At 37.6% G+C, this 17057-nt stretch overlaps 1 protein-coding gene across 1 annotated transcript; it reads left to right on the forward strand.

Moving 5' to 3' along the window:
- The first annotated feature begins 251 nt into the window (after positions 1-251).
- Positions 252-15812, forward strand: vps36 (vacuolar protein sorting 36 homolog). The gene is made up of 14 exons (XM_036594412.1): positions 252-476; positions 1951-2019; positions 2166-2236; positions 2324-2438; positions 3997-4086; positions 4456-4542; positions 6551-6583; positions 6673-6750; positions 10119-10253; positions 10660-10725; positions 11460-11524; positions 11881-11965; positions 12568-12644; positions 14979-15812. Exons 1-14 carry the CDS (start codon positions 381-383, stop codon positions 15058-15060), a joined length of 1149 nt encoding a protein of 382 aa, XP_036450305.1. The 5' UTR covers positions 252-380; the 3' UTR covers positions 15061-15812.
- The last annotated feature ends 1245 nt before the right edge of the window (positions 15813-17057 follow it).

The following is a 17057-nucleotide window of genomic DNA, read 5'->3' on the forward strand; positions in this document are numbered from 1 at the left end:
ATCCCTAAAATTGCTGACTTAACTATTGAAACAACAAAGCATTTGGTGATACTGCAGAGCACAGTTAAATTTGAGGGCATCGAGTGGGAAGTGAACACTTTTTTGTAAAAAGCAAAGAATGCATTTTGGCAGTAAGGATTTTACATACAAGGATTTGACATTAACTCTTTATTACTAAAATCGTTGCAACATGAAGGGAATTAAAATAATATCAGAGATCACATCTCCAATAACAGCTATCTTTAATTTAGACAGGCAAAGCGTCTGGTACCATACCGGAAGTAAACAGTCGCTGGGTAGTGTCACGTAGAAAACGTAGAAAACGTACAAAATGTATTAATTCTGATGTATAAATCTAGAAAACTGTTCATAAAGTCGAAATGGACCGATTTATGTGGACTAATGGACTCCTCGAAATGAACGAAACCTTAGTTATCCAGCAGAGAGGTGTCAGACTCTATGATGGAGATGAAAAGGTAACTTTCTGCAGTGTTTTAGACAACAGTGAAATTTCCCAAGATAGCTAACTAAAACTGCTAAAAACAATATAAGATGATAGGTAGTGCAAAATCATGCGCGAATTAACTAATTAATTAAACGGGACTGTGTGTTGAAGGATTCAGTTATCACTTATAGGGATGGGCAATAAGTTACCACTATTTTCAGTTCGATAAATAAAACCAAGGTTAATATCATCACGATCCAAATGTCTTGTTATGCGCATAAAAATCTGAATTTCTTGGGCATCAAACATCAGACCTTTGCATTAGTAAATCAGCTGCCACGTTAACTAACCGTTCACTTAATACAAATTCATATTACAGAGCATTACATCTATTTGATGTGGTCTTCTTTGTCAGAGTGGGTGTATGAGAGACAGGGGGGCAGGGCGGAAGGAAAAGTAGTTCCTGTCCTGCATATTTTTTTGCATCTATTGTAAGTGTCAGTACATCAGTATCAATCCGCCCACCGTTCTTACTCGACTCGTAGTGTGAAAAAGTCAGACGGATTTGGTATTTGTTCTAAATAATAGAGTAATAGAGTGATTTAGTCTCTTGGTGAATAATTCTGGTTTTCTAGACCCAGATTAAAGGGGTGTTTCAGCTAATCCATGGGAAAGAAATATTCTATGTTAGATCTCCTAATAATCTCACCTACTTTTCATGTGCTTGTCATCCTATATAGCTGTCTTCTTCTTTGTAGACATCTTTCAGCAGTCTGTCAGTGCAGATAGAGAACTCTTTCTTTTCTCATTCATCAGCAGAATTTTTTGTTATTAAATACGGTATGTTACTGCGTTAATTTGCTTATTTCTCCTAAGTGTTTAGAAATCAGTGATCATTAACACAGTGTTGATAGATGCTTGACTAACCTTTGGGAAAGCTAGTATTTAATATGTTAATTGTCGTGTTATGTCATTTTCTGTAGTGCAGAATTGTACACGGCATCTGTTTGTTTTTGTCCATCATCGTTCTCTTACTGTAATACCCAGTGTGCATTATGCAAGTAAGTCATACAATTACTGGGAAAGCCCCCCACAGTGAGGAAGAAATCCACTGATGTTCCAATCATCGAGAGACTAGTGCATATATATGTGATATTTGGCTTTCTAGCAGCAACATTAAATTTGGCTTCCTTCTTCATTTGCAAAAAACGTACATTTTATTTGTTGTAGCTTTTCAAAGGTTCCTCCGTACCTTAAAAATACATTTTCAAAAGGGATTTTAAAATAGAAAATCTCACTTTTGAAAACGTTGAGGTGCCACTGGAGTAGGCAGCTAGATATGTTTACAGTAGATGTTGCAGCAGTTACAGTTTTCATATTTCCCAAAGTGCCCCTTTAAAGATTAGGCCTGGACTTAATGGTAAATTGCCACAGACATCACAGTTTACACCAATTCTAAGAACATGTCTAGACTCTAAGTTTGAAGGGTTCTGTATGTTTGGCAGGCGAAGCTTGATGTGGGAGTCGTCCTCCTGAGCACACATCGGTTACTTTGGAGGGACCAAAAGAATCATGTAAGATTATCCAAACTTTGCTTTCCTGCACTGAACTGATGTTATTTTGCCAAATTTTGCATCGACTGTGCATTAGCTCCCACTTTTTGAGAGTCTTTGGAGTAAAATGTGTAACTCTTTGCACTCTCATTTGTACACCCCTGTAGGAGTGCTGCATATGTATACCATTGTCTCAGATCATATTCTTCGAAGAGCAGGCAGCAGGTATTGGGAAGAGGTAAATGTTTCTGTACGCTATGTCATACATGTGGATGTATCTAACAACAATATAGCTGAAGTAATACTCTCTGTCTGTATATTTTAGTGCCAAGATTGTTATTCACCTGCACTCAGCCCCTGCCAACAAGGAGCCTGGACCCTTCCAGCACAGCAAGTTCTCCTATATCAAACTGTCCTTTAAGGAACATGGGCAAATTGAGGTATGTGACTGCAGTGTTTGTGTTAAGATCAGTAGTGTAGTGAAGCATATACATAGTTATACAACGTGTACACACCTGAAAGAACAGTACGTACTCCACCGAGAATAGAAAGATACGCCTGTGTATTTTATGCATGATTTTGACCGCAAAGAGCAATCACAAGTCATATAACCAGCGTACTCCTTTATATTCTTTTCCTGCTGTCATGGTACAGTCACTGGTTAGCTAGTGAACAAACAAAGCTAAAGCAGCAACACATTATTTGAATTTATAAAACATTATTTGAATTTATAAAAAAAAAAAACACTGGGCCTGACAGTGACTATGACATCAACAGCCACGTTAGTCCAGCAAATCAATTTCGAGATCCATCATATGTTTACCTTCTCTCACCCCATAATTATTATGGTTAATTTTTTACAACTTTCACACTTGATACACGAATGAACGCATGCATGTAAAATAACCAAAAGTTATATTGACTTGTAGTATGTTGTGTTAAGTGTATATTGGCCCTTTAAGTTAAAGTCTTTACTGAAGGGATTGTACAAAGTAAACATTACCAAGTAAAAGAAAAAAATCTTACCAAAATGTCTGTTAGAAATTTCAAATGGTTTGCTACAGCTGCTCTATCGGTTTAATGTGGACCACCAGTAGCCTGGCACTAACATAACATGCAACCCTAGCAGCGCTAGCAGCAATTAGTATTATTTCCACAGTGGTTTCACATAAACAAAACTACTTGAGATAGGAAATAAAAGTGCTCTGCATTAGACATCACCCTGGAAAGTCATGGGTGGACATGCTGATAATTTTATGACTGTATCTCCGTGTAAACAAACTTGCATGTGCAAATATAAAGTATTTTACAACAGCTCTGAGCATGTCTCTGCCAATCAGATTGTAGAACTGGACCTATTTGTTTAACAAATCTAGGAGCCGTTTCACTACATGTAGTATGTAACAATGCACTTCACAAGAAATTGCAGATATCAGGGGTGTCCAATCTTATCTGCAGAGGGCTGGTGTGAAGGCAGGGTTTCACTCCAGCAAAGCAGGAGATCACCTGATGAAATGTTTTAAGACTAAGACCAACTGATTGAGTCAGGTCTACTCCAGCTTGTTTGGAGTAAAAGCCTGCAGCCACACTGGCCCTTTCTGGAAAAGACTGGACCGCCCTGGGCTCTGAATCTAAAGCTTGGGCTTGATGTAAATCAGCCCCATCTTAGCCAGTTTGTAGTTTTTTTTATGACCTTTTGGTGGTGCTATTGTTCTTGGGTCCACAGATGTCCAACCTAATCAGCTTCTAGGCATTTGTTAACAGCAAATAAGACAATAATTAAACTTTAATTTAAAACCTTTTTTCTTTGAAGGTGGGGAAGATTAGGTTAGCCCTCCTAATCCATTTATACCAGCCACCCCTACACTTCACTGTTGGTGGAGACTGGTAGATCTAAATGTTCTTAAGAGCTGAAAGAGTTCAACTCTAAATGTGATTTTGTTCGAGTTTGCAGTAGCCATTATACCATTCTTTAGTTTTTTTTTTTATTGTCTGCAGTTTTACAGACGTCTGACGGAGGAAATGACACAGAAGAGGTGGGAGAACACGCCAGTCTCGCAGCCCATTAGCACAACAGCTGGATCGAAGGTCAGACCAAAGATTTAGTGAAAAGATCTATACATTATTACCAGAGTAACTTCTGCAGTGTGTAGTGCTGCCTCAAGGTGGCACTGTTGTATTAAGGTTGAAGCTCAGCAGTTGGCATCTAATCTATATGGTTAAAAGTGAAAAGATGTCTTGTACTGTAAACATTATTCTGCTGAAGTTGTGAAATAACTGTGGTCTGTGGTTGTCTTTGCATGGTGCAATTTAATAGTCTGACACTGGAGAATGTACTGCTGGCCTTATGCTTTCTTGCCTCTATCTTTTTTGCATGTATTTGTGCACACATTGTGTTTGCGCTTGAGAGAAAGAATGACTGATTGTTTTCTTTTCCTGTCTTTTGTGCTTCTACAGGCAGGAAGGACACGCGCAGTAGGGATTGTTGGCATTGAACGGAAGTTGGAGGAGAAGCGGAAAGAGACTGATAAAAATATTTCTGAGGTGAGATGGAGGGACCAGAGAAAGCTAAGACTAAATGATCAATTATGGATTCTGGAATGGTAAATGATTAATGATACAGAGTTTAAGACAATTAGGGCTTATGATATGTTCAAGCTATACTACTGCAAGAAGTCTGTGGCGACTACCTGGCTCCTCTGAACGGCCTGTAGGTGTTCCTCTCCATGGGATTTTGATGTTGGAAGTGAGCACGGCCCTGTTTGTGTAGTTGTATGACATCATGGAGTGTGGCTTGAAAGGCTTCCTGTCCTGGCTAAAAGTAGAGATAAGAGTGTGCCCAGCCAGGGGCCAGACTGCAGCACTGCCCATATGCCCACTGCCCACTGAGTTACTACTCAAGCTCAGCTCTAGAATAACAAACAACAAAAATAACCCCCCTATATGTGGAAAATAGATGTTAGAGTCATTATAATCATTGGTACAATCGTTAGTATGAGCTTGTTTTTTTGTTCAAAATAAAACCTGGGGATATTTTTAAACATGAAAGTAAAACAGTTTGTTTTTTTGCTGTTATTGTGTATATTCCAATAATGTGTAAGAAGGTCCTCCAGTCACAATTAAAATGAATCCTAAATCACACCACTGTAATTTAATCAGATTGAATTATAGTGAAACTAAATCATTTCCTAGAGAATTATGCTACCTTTCAAATGTTTGTAATGACTTGCCATTACACTCCAGCCAAAGTGGAAAATGTTACCAAAACTAACTAACCATTGTTGTAGTCATGATTTTTCACATCCTACAGTGCTGCCACAATAATCTCAAGATTGAGGATTTTTTTTGGCATTAATTTCACTTTCCAAGGCCCCCCTTCTTCATGCATTATCATTATCATTCCATTATAGTCAACTGTAAAAATTATAATTGATTTTAGTTCAGCTGTGTACTTTTTTTAAATTATTAATTTATTTATAAAAACGTTAGGCACATACATGTCTACCTATGCCTTAGACTGTAATAATAATAATAATAATAATAACATAATAATAATAATATTAAAAAGAAATTGGCAGCTGTTTGAAAATTTTTTCTGGATTTCTTCTAGTTGCGAAATGTAAAAGGAGGCCAAATAGCTAATGTTACTGATAGGAGGCCAAATATCAGTTCTGCATTTATTCCTCTCAGTGGATTTCTTTATTGCTGTCAGGGGTGTTGTTTGATGTATTTGTGTGATGCATTCTGGCTATTGTAGTGAGAGAATAGTAATGAATGAAAACATAAAAAGGAGACAAATTCAAACCGATGAGGCTGAGGGATGCAATGTCACGCTACAGAATATTACATAAAATGACAACTAATATCAAATTCTAATTTTAGGCAGGAATGCCCCTTTAACAATTTTTGTTGTTTCATATGAATAATAATTTAAACAATTTAAATATTACAAACTACTCGCCAACAGTATATTTTTTTAAAAACTCAATATTTTCAGAACTATACTGTACTCTAATTATCTGTTTACTTTGAATAGGATGAATTTTGGATATTAATTTTATTATAAATTGCTGTGCAGCTTTCTCAGTCATTTTAGAATCCTCTATATCTGTTTATAATTTTGGACACATCAAAACATTCCTTGATTTTTGTTTACTTCTCTCCAGTGACCTGATTATTTTAATGTGTTAATGATATGAATATATTATGTTATTGAAAGCATTGATTAGAAGCTTATAAACAGTAGCGCCAATTTGAATTGAACCATTGTAAAGTCAGATATTTATGTGGAAAACTCTGTAAGATTGTGTGTGAGTGGTGTAAGCTTACCAGTACTTACCAGTACTTTCATTAAGAAGAACCTGCTTCAACTTATATTCAGCTGCTAAAAATTGTTTATTGTGTTTCAAGATAAATTATTCATGCCAATGTAATAATGAGAGCTTTTATAGGCATCTCTTCGCAAATCTGAGTTGGATTAGCATGGGTTTTTACTGTTTTTGGCTGATGCTCTTCTCTAATCCTCTTCTCCTCCCCTCTGTGTCTCTGTCAGGCCTTTGAAGATCTCAGCAAGCTTATGGAGAAGGTCAGCACTCTGTCATCAGCCTCCATACTGCCCACTTCTGTGGCTACAGTTTGAAACCACGGTAACCTGCCTTTGTCTTTCTCCCTCAGGCCAAAGAGATGGTTGAGCTGTCTAAATCCATTGCCAGCAAAATCAAAGACAAACAGGGCGACATCACAGAGGACGAGGTGAGACAGACACATGAAATGTAGCCAGGTATTATAGCAAGGCTGGTGGTGTCTCGGTACCACAGTGTAAAACAATGTAGAGTCAGGTGACAGGCACACACAAACCTAGCTGCAAGCTGCTTATCTTTCTTTGTTTTATTTGTTACATATGCTGCCTGTCAAAATTTAGGGAATGAGTTTCAAAAAATGAAGAAAAAAAAAACAACAGGTATTACTTTGGGAATAATGCTATGCCCCACACACTTTATCTTCATGTTGTGATGTCAGCACTTATTGAACACTTGAAGCTTTTTAAACCATTACCGGGGCAAAAGATGTTGACAATGTTAGAAATGAAAACATATTACTATTTAGACAAAACTTAGGGTAACCTGGGGGGAAGAACCCCCAGGTTATGATGCCCCCTCTCCTTTATTTTCTCTGATAATCAAATATATAAACTCGACACATTTATACATTTATTTAATCATCACCCTACAGTGGTTCCCATCACCACCACTGTAAAGAAATCTGAGTTGGTAAGTTTCTCTACAATGCACCATTTTGCATCAGAACACTCTGAATGACTACTTACATCTCAATCATCGAATTATGCAGAAATTTTGAAAAATCTTTGGAATTCCACTTTAATGGCTATGGCCTAATTCAGTGCTTCCCAGCTCAGTCCTCAGGGACTCCAGACGGTTCACATTTTTCCTTCATCCTTATGTGTTGTGAGCTGAGTTGGCTGCTATTAGAGGCCTCAGTTTTATTTTATTATCTATTATTTTTAATGTTGCGCTTTAATTAATACCACAATTGTACAAGAATAAAAAGACAAGAAATGATTTGACAAACATTGTACATTTTCTAAAACTTGACAAATTACAAATAGAGGCAGGATGCACTGCCTTCTTTACCCCACTTAGCAGGGGCATCTTGCCTTGACTGTGGGGCAAGATGCTGCTTTTCAAGATTTTATTTTTTCTGGTTATGAAAACTAAATTGATGGCTATTACCGTTTATTTCCTCTAACTGTTTGTAGGTTTATGCATCATTATCCTGTACACGTTAAACTCTGGCACATATATGGTTTAGCTTCACAGTAACATGACACTGTTCTTAAGGGGTGCATTTCCCCTCTTTTTAGGCTACTCTTCATACCAAGGAAGACGTTAATGAACATGAGGCTGAATGTTCAGAAAATATTTCTAAATTATTAGTAAACTGTTCCATGCTAACTTAGCATTTGCAGGTATTTAATTGAAACGGAACAGCAAAAACTCAAACATTACTGCAAGGAAATGCAGAGTGTCCCAAAATTTTTGACAAGCAATGTATTTGGAAAGCATTAGCAATGTAGACTTGTGTATTTAGCTGTCAGTGTTCATATTTAAGACTTTCAGAAATCGTTTCAGGCCTTTTTAGTCTTAATCCCACGATCTAACTGGAGGCGTGTAGGTTGTATGAGATTGTTGACGATTTAAGGTTTGTGAGATTAACCTGGTTGCAGCTGAATGAGCGTTCCAGTAGGCCTGATGCCAGCTTAACTAGCATTATGGCAGGCCTAGCAACAGATGTCATAGCCGGCGTTGCTGCATGAGAAGTGTTCTACCTGTTAGTGCTTTGTGTCTTGTGCTCAGAAGTTATGTTAGAGTAGAACCTATTTACCTGAAGACAATCTGGTTGATGTGAACAGTTTTGAAGCTCTCGCATTTTGTGCTGTAATAATTTCAAACGTTGTATTTACACATGGAAGCAAATATGATGTAAATGTAAATATCGCTCATTTAGAAGATATTTTTCTTGCCACTTCATTTGATCTCTTGGTTTGCGAACCTTTGGCTTAAGCTATTACTGCTTTAATGCTCCCAGGGTTAATAGGCTTTGTGTGATCATGCATGTTGAGATTACTATGCCCTGTTCTTTTTTTATTGGATGGGTTTTCTATTTTATTTCTTGACTGTTCCCATCTAGGTTTGTATGCACAGATAGTGAAAAAAATGGAGAGATTACTTCAGTTTTTAATGAAAGCAGCAATTAAATGGATAATGCAAAGGATGCTAAATATTTCCATTGGCTTAACTCTGTTAAGGCCTCTCGCTCTGTGGGGTGCTTCTAAGCCCATTGCTTGGCAAATGTGGCAGAGTAATCCATGCAGGGTTCAATTTTCTTCCGAGCTAGGCACTGTCAGACGCACATGTTGATGTATAAGCACCAAGACCTGGTTGGGGACCTGTTTTTTTAGCATAAGGAGAATTGCAGAAACATAAAGTTCACAGAAAATTACAGAGAAATCCCAATACCTATATATAATATCATTTTTTCAGTATTTATTGTGTCGGTGCTTTACCTTTATTACATCTTCCATTCTTTTTAGGATTCTCACTTTCAGTTTTTCAGAAAAAAATCTGCAGGGATACTTTTCCCACACCAAACTTCAGTCTTAGAAGTTTGTTGCATTTTCTGCTTCTCACAATTCAAGTAATCCCAAACATATTCAGTGATGTTGAGTGATGGGGTGGTCAATACGTTGTTCTGAGAACACCAGCATCTTCTTTGTTTGATTTGCAAATTTTCTTCTTTTTTGTCTATTTCCTTTTTTCAGTAATGGCTTCTTGACAGCTACTCATCCTTTCAGGCTCATAGTGTTGTGTTGTCTTCTCACAGTGGAAGGATGGACAGAAATACATGATTTTTTTCAGATCTGAAGCAAGAGTGGAGCTTGATATTTCTTCTATTGCTCAGGTCTTGCTCAGTTGTTAGGAGTTCCATTTTTTATTATTAAATAATATTTTAAACTTCAGTTTTGGAAACTCCTGTTTTTTTAACTTATCTTCTTTTGACTTTCCCCTTTCTAATGCAAGTGAGTTATTTTATAATTAATTAATTAATTAATTAATATTTTTCTAATCTCAGAAATATCTCCTGACAAATGAACAACTTAAGGGCCATTTTGACTGGAAATGAAATAAATAAATACTGTATTTGTTTTTTTTTTTTTTTTATTACATTACACTCTACAGAAGACTTTTACCTTCTGATCGTTCTTGATGTTAAAATGTCAAAGAAATCTAACAAAAAACACAAGAAGGGCCAGAAAATGACATTTTTTGCCTTTGCTCAGCTCACAAAACATCTGAAATCAGTAAAACTTAGCAGAGGCAATTGTCATTGCATTTTTCATAATATTTTCAATCAACTGCCCCAGTGGCACCTCTTTAGAGTTCTGAAACAAGGCACTTCTTAGGTCAGGTGAACTGACTTAAAATGACCTCTGATGTTTCTGCAGTATCATTTGTACTAGAACATGCAATGTTTTTCCATTCTGATGTAATTCCCCTTCATTTCGAGAACCAATTAAGTATCTCCCTTGCTGCCTCTTGCAGACTATCCGCTTCAAGTCCTATTTGCTAAGCATGGGCATCGCCGACCCTGTAACCAGGGAAACGCACGGCTCTGGCACACACTACCACATGCAGCTCGCTAGACAGCTGGGAGACATGCTTCAGGCACCACTGGAGGTAAGAGCGTGTGTGGGTTTGTTAGAGTGAACAAACATACGACCTGTTTGAACTGAGCCATTCCGTCTAGACAGTCTTCTATTTTTTATCTCGTTGTGATTGATACTTTACATGACAGAGCTGCTCAGTAAATAGCACTAATGTATTTTAATATTATCAGTTGTTGCTTCCATTGAAGTGTGTTAGATGTGCTTGGAGTTGGACTTTTGGACCTTGTCCAGCATTCTGGGTCTAAAGGATCTCTAAATACAATTGAGCTACGGCTCATTGATTTAATTCTATTTGTTAAGACTAACCAATGACTTTGTGTGTCCTTTACATACACTGTAACCTTTGATATAGTATTTCCTCTCTCTCTCTTTCTTCCCTCTCCACCTCGCCCATGGCTGTGTAATGCTCTTCACAGGAACGAGGGGGTATGATGGCCCTCACAGAAGTCTACTGTCTGGTGAACCGAGCACGTGGGATGGAGGTAAACTCAGAAACCCAGGCAGCCTGTAGATCTAGAACAAAAGCAGGCTGGTTTTTATGATTGTGAAGTATTACGAACATAAATTAGAATAACCCTTCTAAAAAGTGTTACAGCAGAACAAAGATATTGCCTTGCTTTTAATAAGTAATGTGAAAAAACAGTGGCTTGCAACAAGCAGAAGAACCAAAAAAGGTAAATTCCCAGTTTTAACTGATCATGGCTTTAAGCGGTAACAGCGATCTCTGTCACAGACTGATCAGTGCTTAGCCTGACCTTCTGCTCAGACAGATTTACAGTACGACCATCTGCCTCCAACTTTCCAAAGCACACCTCTTGCCAGTTTATGTCATAGGGGGTTAAACATTTGTACTTTTTTGCCAGTTGTAAGCATAAAAATGTCCTTTTTTAAAGCAAGAACACTATTTGAAGGCTACCTTCAAGGGGGCTTCATAACACTTGCATAACTAGTGTAAAGTGTATTTCTAAAGCAATATTTGTGGGTTTTTCTTGTATGCAGATTGCCATCAAATGAAGTGTTACCTAACACTTTTAGGACTATATATGTGACTTCCCACATGGTAATTTTATAGCTGATATAAACACACATCCCAGTTATAGGTTTTGACTGTGAAGGAGCACAAAAGTGTATTTATTACTAGAATAGGGGAACATAGACAGTGATTAATATATAAAAAAAGGTGGTGGTAAAGTGATAACCCTTTTCATCTTTCTAGCTTCTCTCTCCAGAGGATCTGGTGAATGCCTGCAAGATGTTTGAATCCCTTAAACTCCCTCTGAGGTAAGAGTGTATGTGTCTGCAAGATCATATGAATGTGCGCATATGGGAGCGTATGATTGAGCCAGGGTTTTGGGGGGTGCGGAGGGGAGGCAAGCCAAAGAAGGAATCAGTCAGCCACTTCCTGCCTCACTTCCTGTTTTCAAGAAGCCATGACTGCTCTCCTCGCTTTCCATCTTTCTAAAGAAAACATCCATTTGCTGTCCCGATCCCTCCAATACCACCAACCCCACTTAAATAGCTCTTAGCTGGAGACTTTATGTATTTGCTGGGTTCTGTTTCAGGGATTTTGGCTAGGATTTTCACTGTGGTAGCTTCCAGTGGAAATCAGTACATTATTGTTTTACGTTTTCTCTCAGGTTGCGAGTCTTCGACAGTGGGGTGATGGTGGTTCAGTTGCAGTCCCATAACGAAGAGGAGATGATTGCGTCTGCTCTTGATAATGTGAGTGTCAAGCCTCTGTCATGTAACTCCTGCTAAATCACTTAAGTGGCCACTAACTCTATCATGTTTAATTAGGGGTTTGGTGGAGCGGAACTTGGAACAATCCTACACTGAATGTTTCTGCCTCATTCGCTCAGCCGCTGCGTAAAAGAGAGGCTCCTCAGTTCAGTTAGTGAGAGGGCTGCCTCAGCAAATCGCTTATCACTGATCAGGCTATTGGACAGGAGACACCCTCCAACAGATGTGTGAGGGGGGCTGGAAGAATTGTGTTTTGGGTCAAAGATCCAGAGGCGTGTCAGATCAGAATGTTCCATGTCTGAAGAGTCCAAGGCAAATGTGGTCGAAGAGCGGAATGTTCAGTCATTGCTCTTAGAGAAAAATGCCTGTAGTCAGAGGGGAGTTACCCTTTCAGTCCCTAACAGGACTACATTGTATTTGGCATTTATTATAATATGAGTCTAAAGTGTGAAGAAGGTGTTAAAGTTGAACTGAGAATGTTCACCCAAACACATCTGTGCTGCTCAGTGTGTAAAAACACGTGTTAGTTGTGGTGCGTGTCCCATTGGCGTTTAACGGTGCTTCTCTCCTTTCCTGTTTCACAGGTGTCCGAGAAGGGCTCCTTAACAGCGGAGGAGTTCGCAAAACTTTTAGGACTGTCTGTTCTCCTTGCAAAAGAGAGGTACTGTTGGATCTAATTCTGGCCAATATGGGTTCTGTACTGATCTGCCTGGTGCTGCACAGCGATATTGATTTTTAGTTTTATTAGTATTGATACAATTATACAGTACTGTGCAAAAATCAGCGGTCACCCTTTTTTATTTAATTTGCAGTCAAAATGACCATCAACTACAAGTTATTGATTTTCAGTAGATATTTCTAAGGACATTAGATATAAAATATATAATTGTATAAAAAGGGGAAAGTCAAAGGAAAATAAGTGAAAAACCAGAAGTTTTTCAAAACTGGAGTTCAAAAAATTTTCTAACAGAGACATGGACTCCTTAGAACCGTGCTGTCGCCATCAGATAAACAGTCTTTAAAGCTTTCATCTTTGAGAGATAGGAGAAAATCAAACTCCACTCTTGCTTTAGATCTGAAAAATCCACAAGTGTTTCTGATCAGCCTTCCACTGTGAGAAAAACTCTGAATGGAGTTGGAATGGGTGTGTATCTGTTAAGAAGCTGTTACTGAGAAAAAAATAGACAAAAAAGCCTCTGGTGTTCTCAGAACAATGGACTGACCACCCTAGACCCCAGTCCAGACCTCAGCATCATTGAATATGTTCGCCATTGATTGGATCATAAGAAGCAGAAAGTGCAACCAACTTCTAAGACTGAACTTTGGAGGTGTGGAAGAACCTTTCTCCAAATTTCTTTTGCAAAACTTGAAAAACAAGTCTTTTTAAAATAAAAGAAGCTGTAATGAAGGCAAAGTGCTGGCAAGTGATGGAAAATGTATTTTATACTTAATTGAATGTTAATGAAGTTTTTCTGTTTAATACATAATTTAGCTTTTTTCCTGATGCTGATAAATTAATAACTTGTAATGGCTGGTTTGACAGTAAATGAAAGGTGGTCTCTGACTTTTTCAGTACCGTATACATGACACCAATGAAAGCACTGTATTTCAGTAAATAGTGATGTCTCTGATGCTGCATCAGCAAAAATATATTTTGTACATTCTTAAAAATTAAGGTGCTAAAATGTGTTCTTTGGAGTGTCACAAAAGTGGAAAGCCACCTTTGGTTCCCTAAAGCAGAGCAGTCCTCAGGATCCTCAGCCAATCCACTTTTTGCTCTTTCCCAACTTCCAACACACCTGTATCAGATATCCAGTGTTTTTAATGGCTTGGTTCAGATGCTTTTGAACTAGGAGAGTGCAAAAATGTGAAACCTCTGAGGACTGGTGTGAGAACCAATGCTCTGAAGAACCTTTCAGTGATTTTTATTTATTTATTTTTTTTGAGGTGTGACTTTCTGAAGGTTTCTATGCCAATTAAAAGGTTTTGTATGCCCGAGCCAAGAACCATTTAGGTACTTTCATGTTTTAAGTGCAAGGTTACCTTTAGGTTTAACAGAGGAAGCAGGACAAAAAAGCCCAATCAGAACAAACTCTGTCACGTTTGTAGGATAGTCCTTCAGTATAGAATAGCAGTACTTAAAGGGCCCATATCATGGAATTTTATTCACTTTTTTGAAATGTAAAAGGTTGATGTTGTATATAAATATTGCTAAAGTTTCAAATCATATTGTTCCCTTCCCAGACCAATACAATCCATATCTGGAACTAAGCTTCAGCCTGTTTTGGATTCATTGTTTCTATGATATTATAAAAACCAACACATTTACGTAAATCCGCCCACTTGGCCTACGGCAGTTTAGCTCCACCAACTCAAGTTTAAGTCATAAGGAGTGTTTTAGCCTGGACTGCTTTTTAAATAAGGCACAATACAGGGTAGCCAATCAGAACAAAGCTCATACATATTGTTGCTGTCCAAAGTAAAACCATTTTTGTTGATTTTTATTTTTCTGCATCATTTGAACATGGCAGCTGTCCTCTACATTGTGTGAAGATTTCATGATGAATAGACCAGTAGAAATGTTCTAAAATTACTTTAAAACTTCTTTACATAACCTTACATTAGAAGTTAAGAGCATTTTTGCCTTATCCTGTAAAGATACATGTTTTTCTTCTGACAGTGACGATATATCAGTCATAAAGGCATTTAAACAAAGGCAAAAAGTTATAAAGCCACACTAACGTTAAATACAATAAAGATGTAGGATTTGGGCCCTTTAAAAATAATAATAGGTTTGTTAACTTTAGATGCAGTTTAAATGTCAAAAGCAGTAATGTTGTGATGTATGTGGCCACATACTACTTGCGTATATGTATTGTGTACTGTGTATTACATTCTTACAGCATTGTCTGGATGGTCCTTCTTGTTGAACCAAAGAACAGTTAAGTGACTCTCAATGTCTTCCTTCCTGCCTTCATGGCATCCTTCCTTGCAGACTGCTGCTGGCTGAGAAAATGGGGCATCTATGCAGAGACGACTCCGTGGAAGGCCTGCGCTTTTATCCTAACTTGTTTTGATGTACAAATATGTCTTATCTAAAATCTCTGCTGGACTCTTTCACAGACTGTTGTACAGAACACTGTAATGTTCCGCATATAGACTGGACTTGTAGGACAGCCCCTCTTTACTGTATAATACCAATAATAAATGTTGATTTAGATGCTTATATTACTTGATGTGTTATAAATGGGGTAAGGCAGTAATGGAATGCTGTTCTTAGTCATCCGGTTTAAACAGATCTGTGTATGAACTGTAAAGATGGTGTGCTATGGTGGGCTGTCCTAAATAGTACGGCTGTAGTGCTAAACCTGAACAGCAGGGCTGTGGCTGAGAGCCTTGCTAATAAACCCCACAGTGAGGTGGACTAAAAGGGTTCTGGCTCTGCTTAAAGGAATACTCCACTAATTTTTTTCAACCTAATCTCAATCTTCTGAATCTGTAGCATGTGGTCAGTTACCACAGGCGATCATTTGAACCCTTTCACTGTACTTAATACTGAAGCAACTGCAGATAGAGATTAGGCTGAAAAAATGCTGGCGTGTTCCTTTAAGTCATATTTGGCTTTAGAATTGAGGCATTCAAGAGCCTTCACTAGTACAAATTTACTATGACCAGCTATGCCCCAACACTGTGCACCTTGACTGCACAGAGCATTTTACAGGTTTAATGCTTATATCCTGTATTAGCTGAACAGACTGACGCATCTCCCAGTGTCTGAACTGTGTTCAGCTGAGATTCATCGTGCGATTAAAAAATTCAGCCGTCTTCATATCATTCTGATGTTTTTATTTATGTAGATTTATCATCGTGTGACTGTGAGAATAATAACAGTATTTGGTAGCAGTACTAAAAAAGATCCTATGACTCTTAACAAGAGAGGAACCCTTTTTGGTGTTATAAAGAACCATTTTAGAAAAGTTTCTTTAAAGAACCACATGGAACAGGTTCTCCATCATAGAGAAGGAGCATATAACCAGGCAAAGAACCATTTATGCATTCAAATTGTTACTTGAGTTTGAGTTTTCATGTTTTTTTTATAACCACTACTTATACTAGACAACTTTTAAAGGTCTCATATCATGGACCACCAAAATGCCTTTGTTTTTTTTAAATGAAAAAGTTTGATGTGATTGTTAAAGTTTCAAAACACTTCACAGATCATACAGTCCAGTCTATCTATAAGTATCTCTCTCTCTCTTTCTCTCTCGCTATATATATATACATATATATATATATATATGTATATATATATATATATATATATATATATATATATATGTATGTGGATGTGTGTGTGTATATATATATGTGTGTGTATATGTATGTGTGTATATATATATATATATATATATATATATATATATATATATATATATACATACATATTAAACATATTAATTTACATATATCCACCTTACTTGCATACATCAGTGCTAAAATGTTTCCAGACTGCTTTTTCAGTGAGGCACAATACAGTGCAGTCGATCAGAACTGCATATATAGCCCTAAAGGTACAGTAACAAAAACAGCCTGTGCTGGAAAATGGTCATGTTAAAATTAACTATGACTGCAAGAACAATGGAGGACATTGGTCCTTTAAAGAACCATTTTATGCTAAATATGCGTTGTAATTTAGCCCTCTTCACATTACTTCATGACCAGTACAGTACTACACATCACTCAGAAACAACTCCTTCTTTTTCTAAGACCATTTCCAGGGGCAGACGTGAGGAGGGCGAATTACAATGAGATTACTTAGATTAATTAGAGTTTAAAACATTATAGAACTTCACAGAGCCTGTAATGTCAGCTTTAATTGTAACACACTCCTCTATTGTGTACTACTTATTTGGAAAGGGGTGCAGAGGCCACAGCACAATTTCACATATTGGAACTTCCAGAAATCTGCAAGTAAATCGGGACATTTGATTCTATAACGATCTCGATAAGCTGCTGCTGGAAACTGCGGCAGCGTCTGTAGCCTGTTGTGCTAAATTGAATTTTTTTTGTCTGG

This window comes from Colossoma macropomum, unplaced genomic scaffold, assembly GCF_904425465.1.
Source record: "Colossoma macropomum unplaced genomic scaffold, Colossoma_macropomum, whole genome shotgun sequence".
Classification (NCBI taxonomy): domain Eukaryota; kingdom Metazoa; phylum Chordata; class Actinopteri; order Characiformes; family Serrasalmidae; genus Colossoma; species Colossoma macropomum.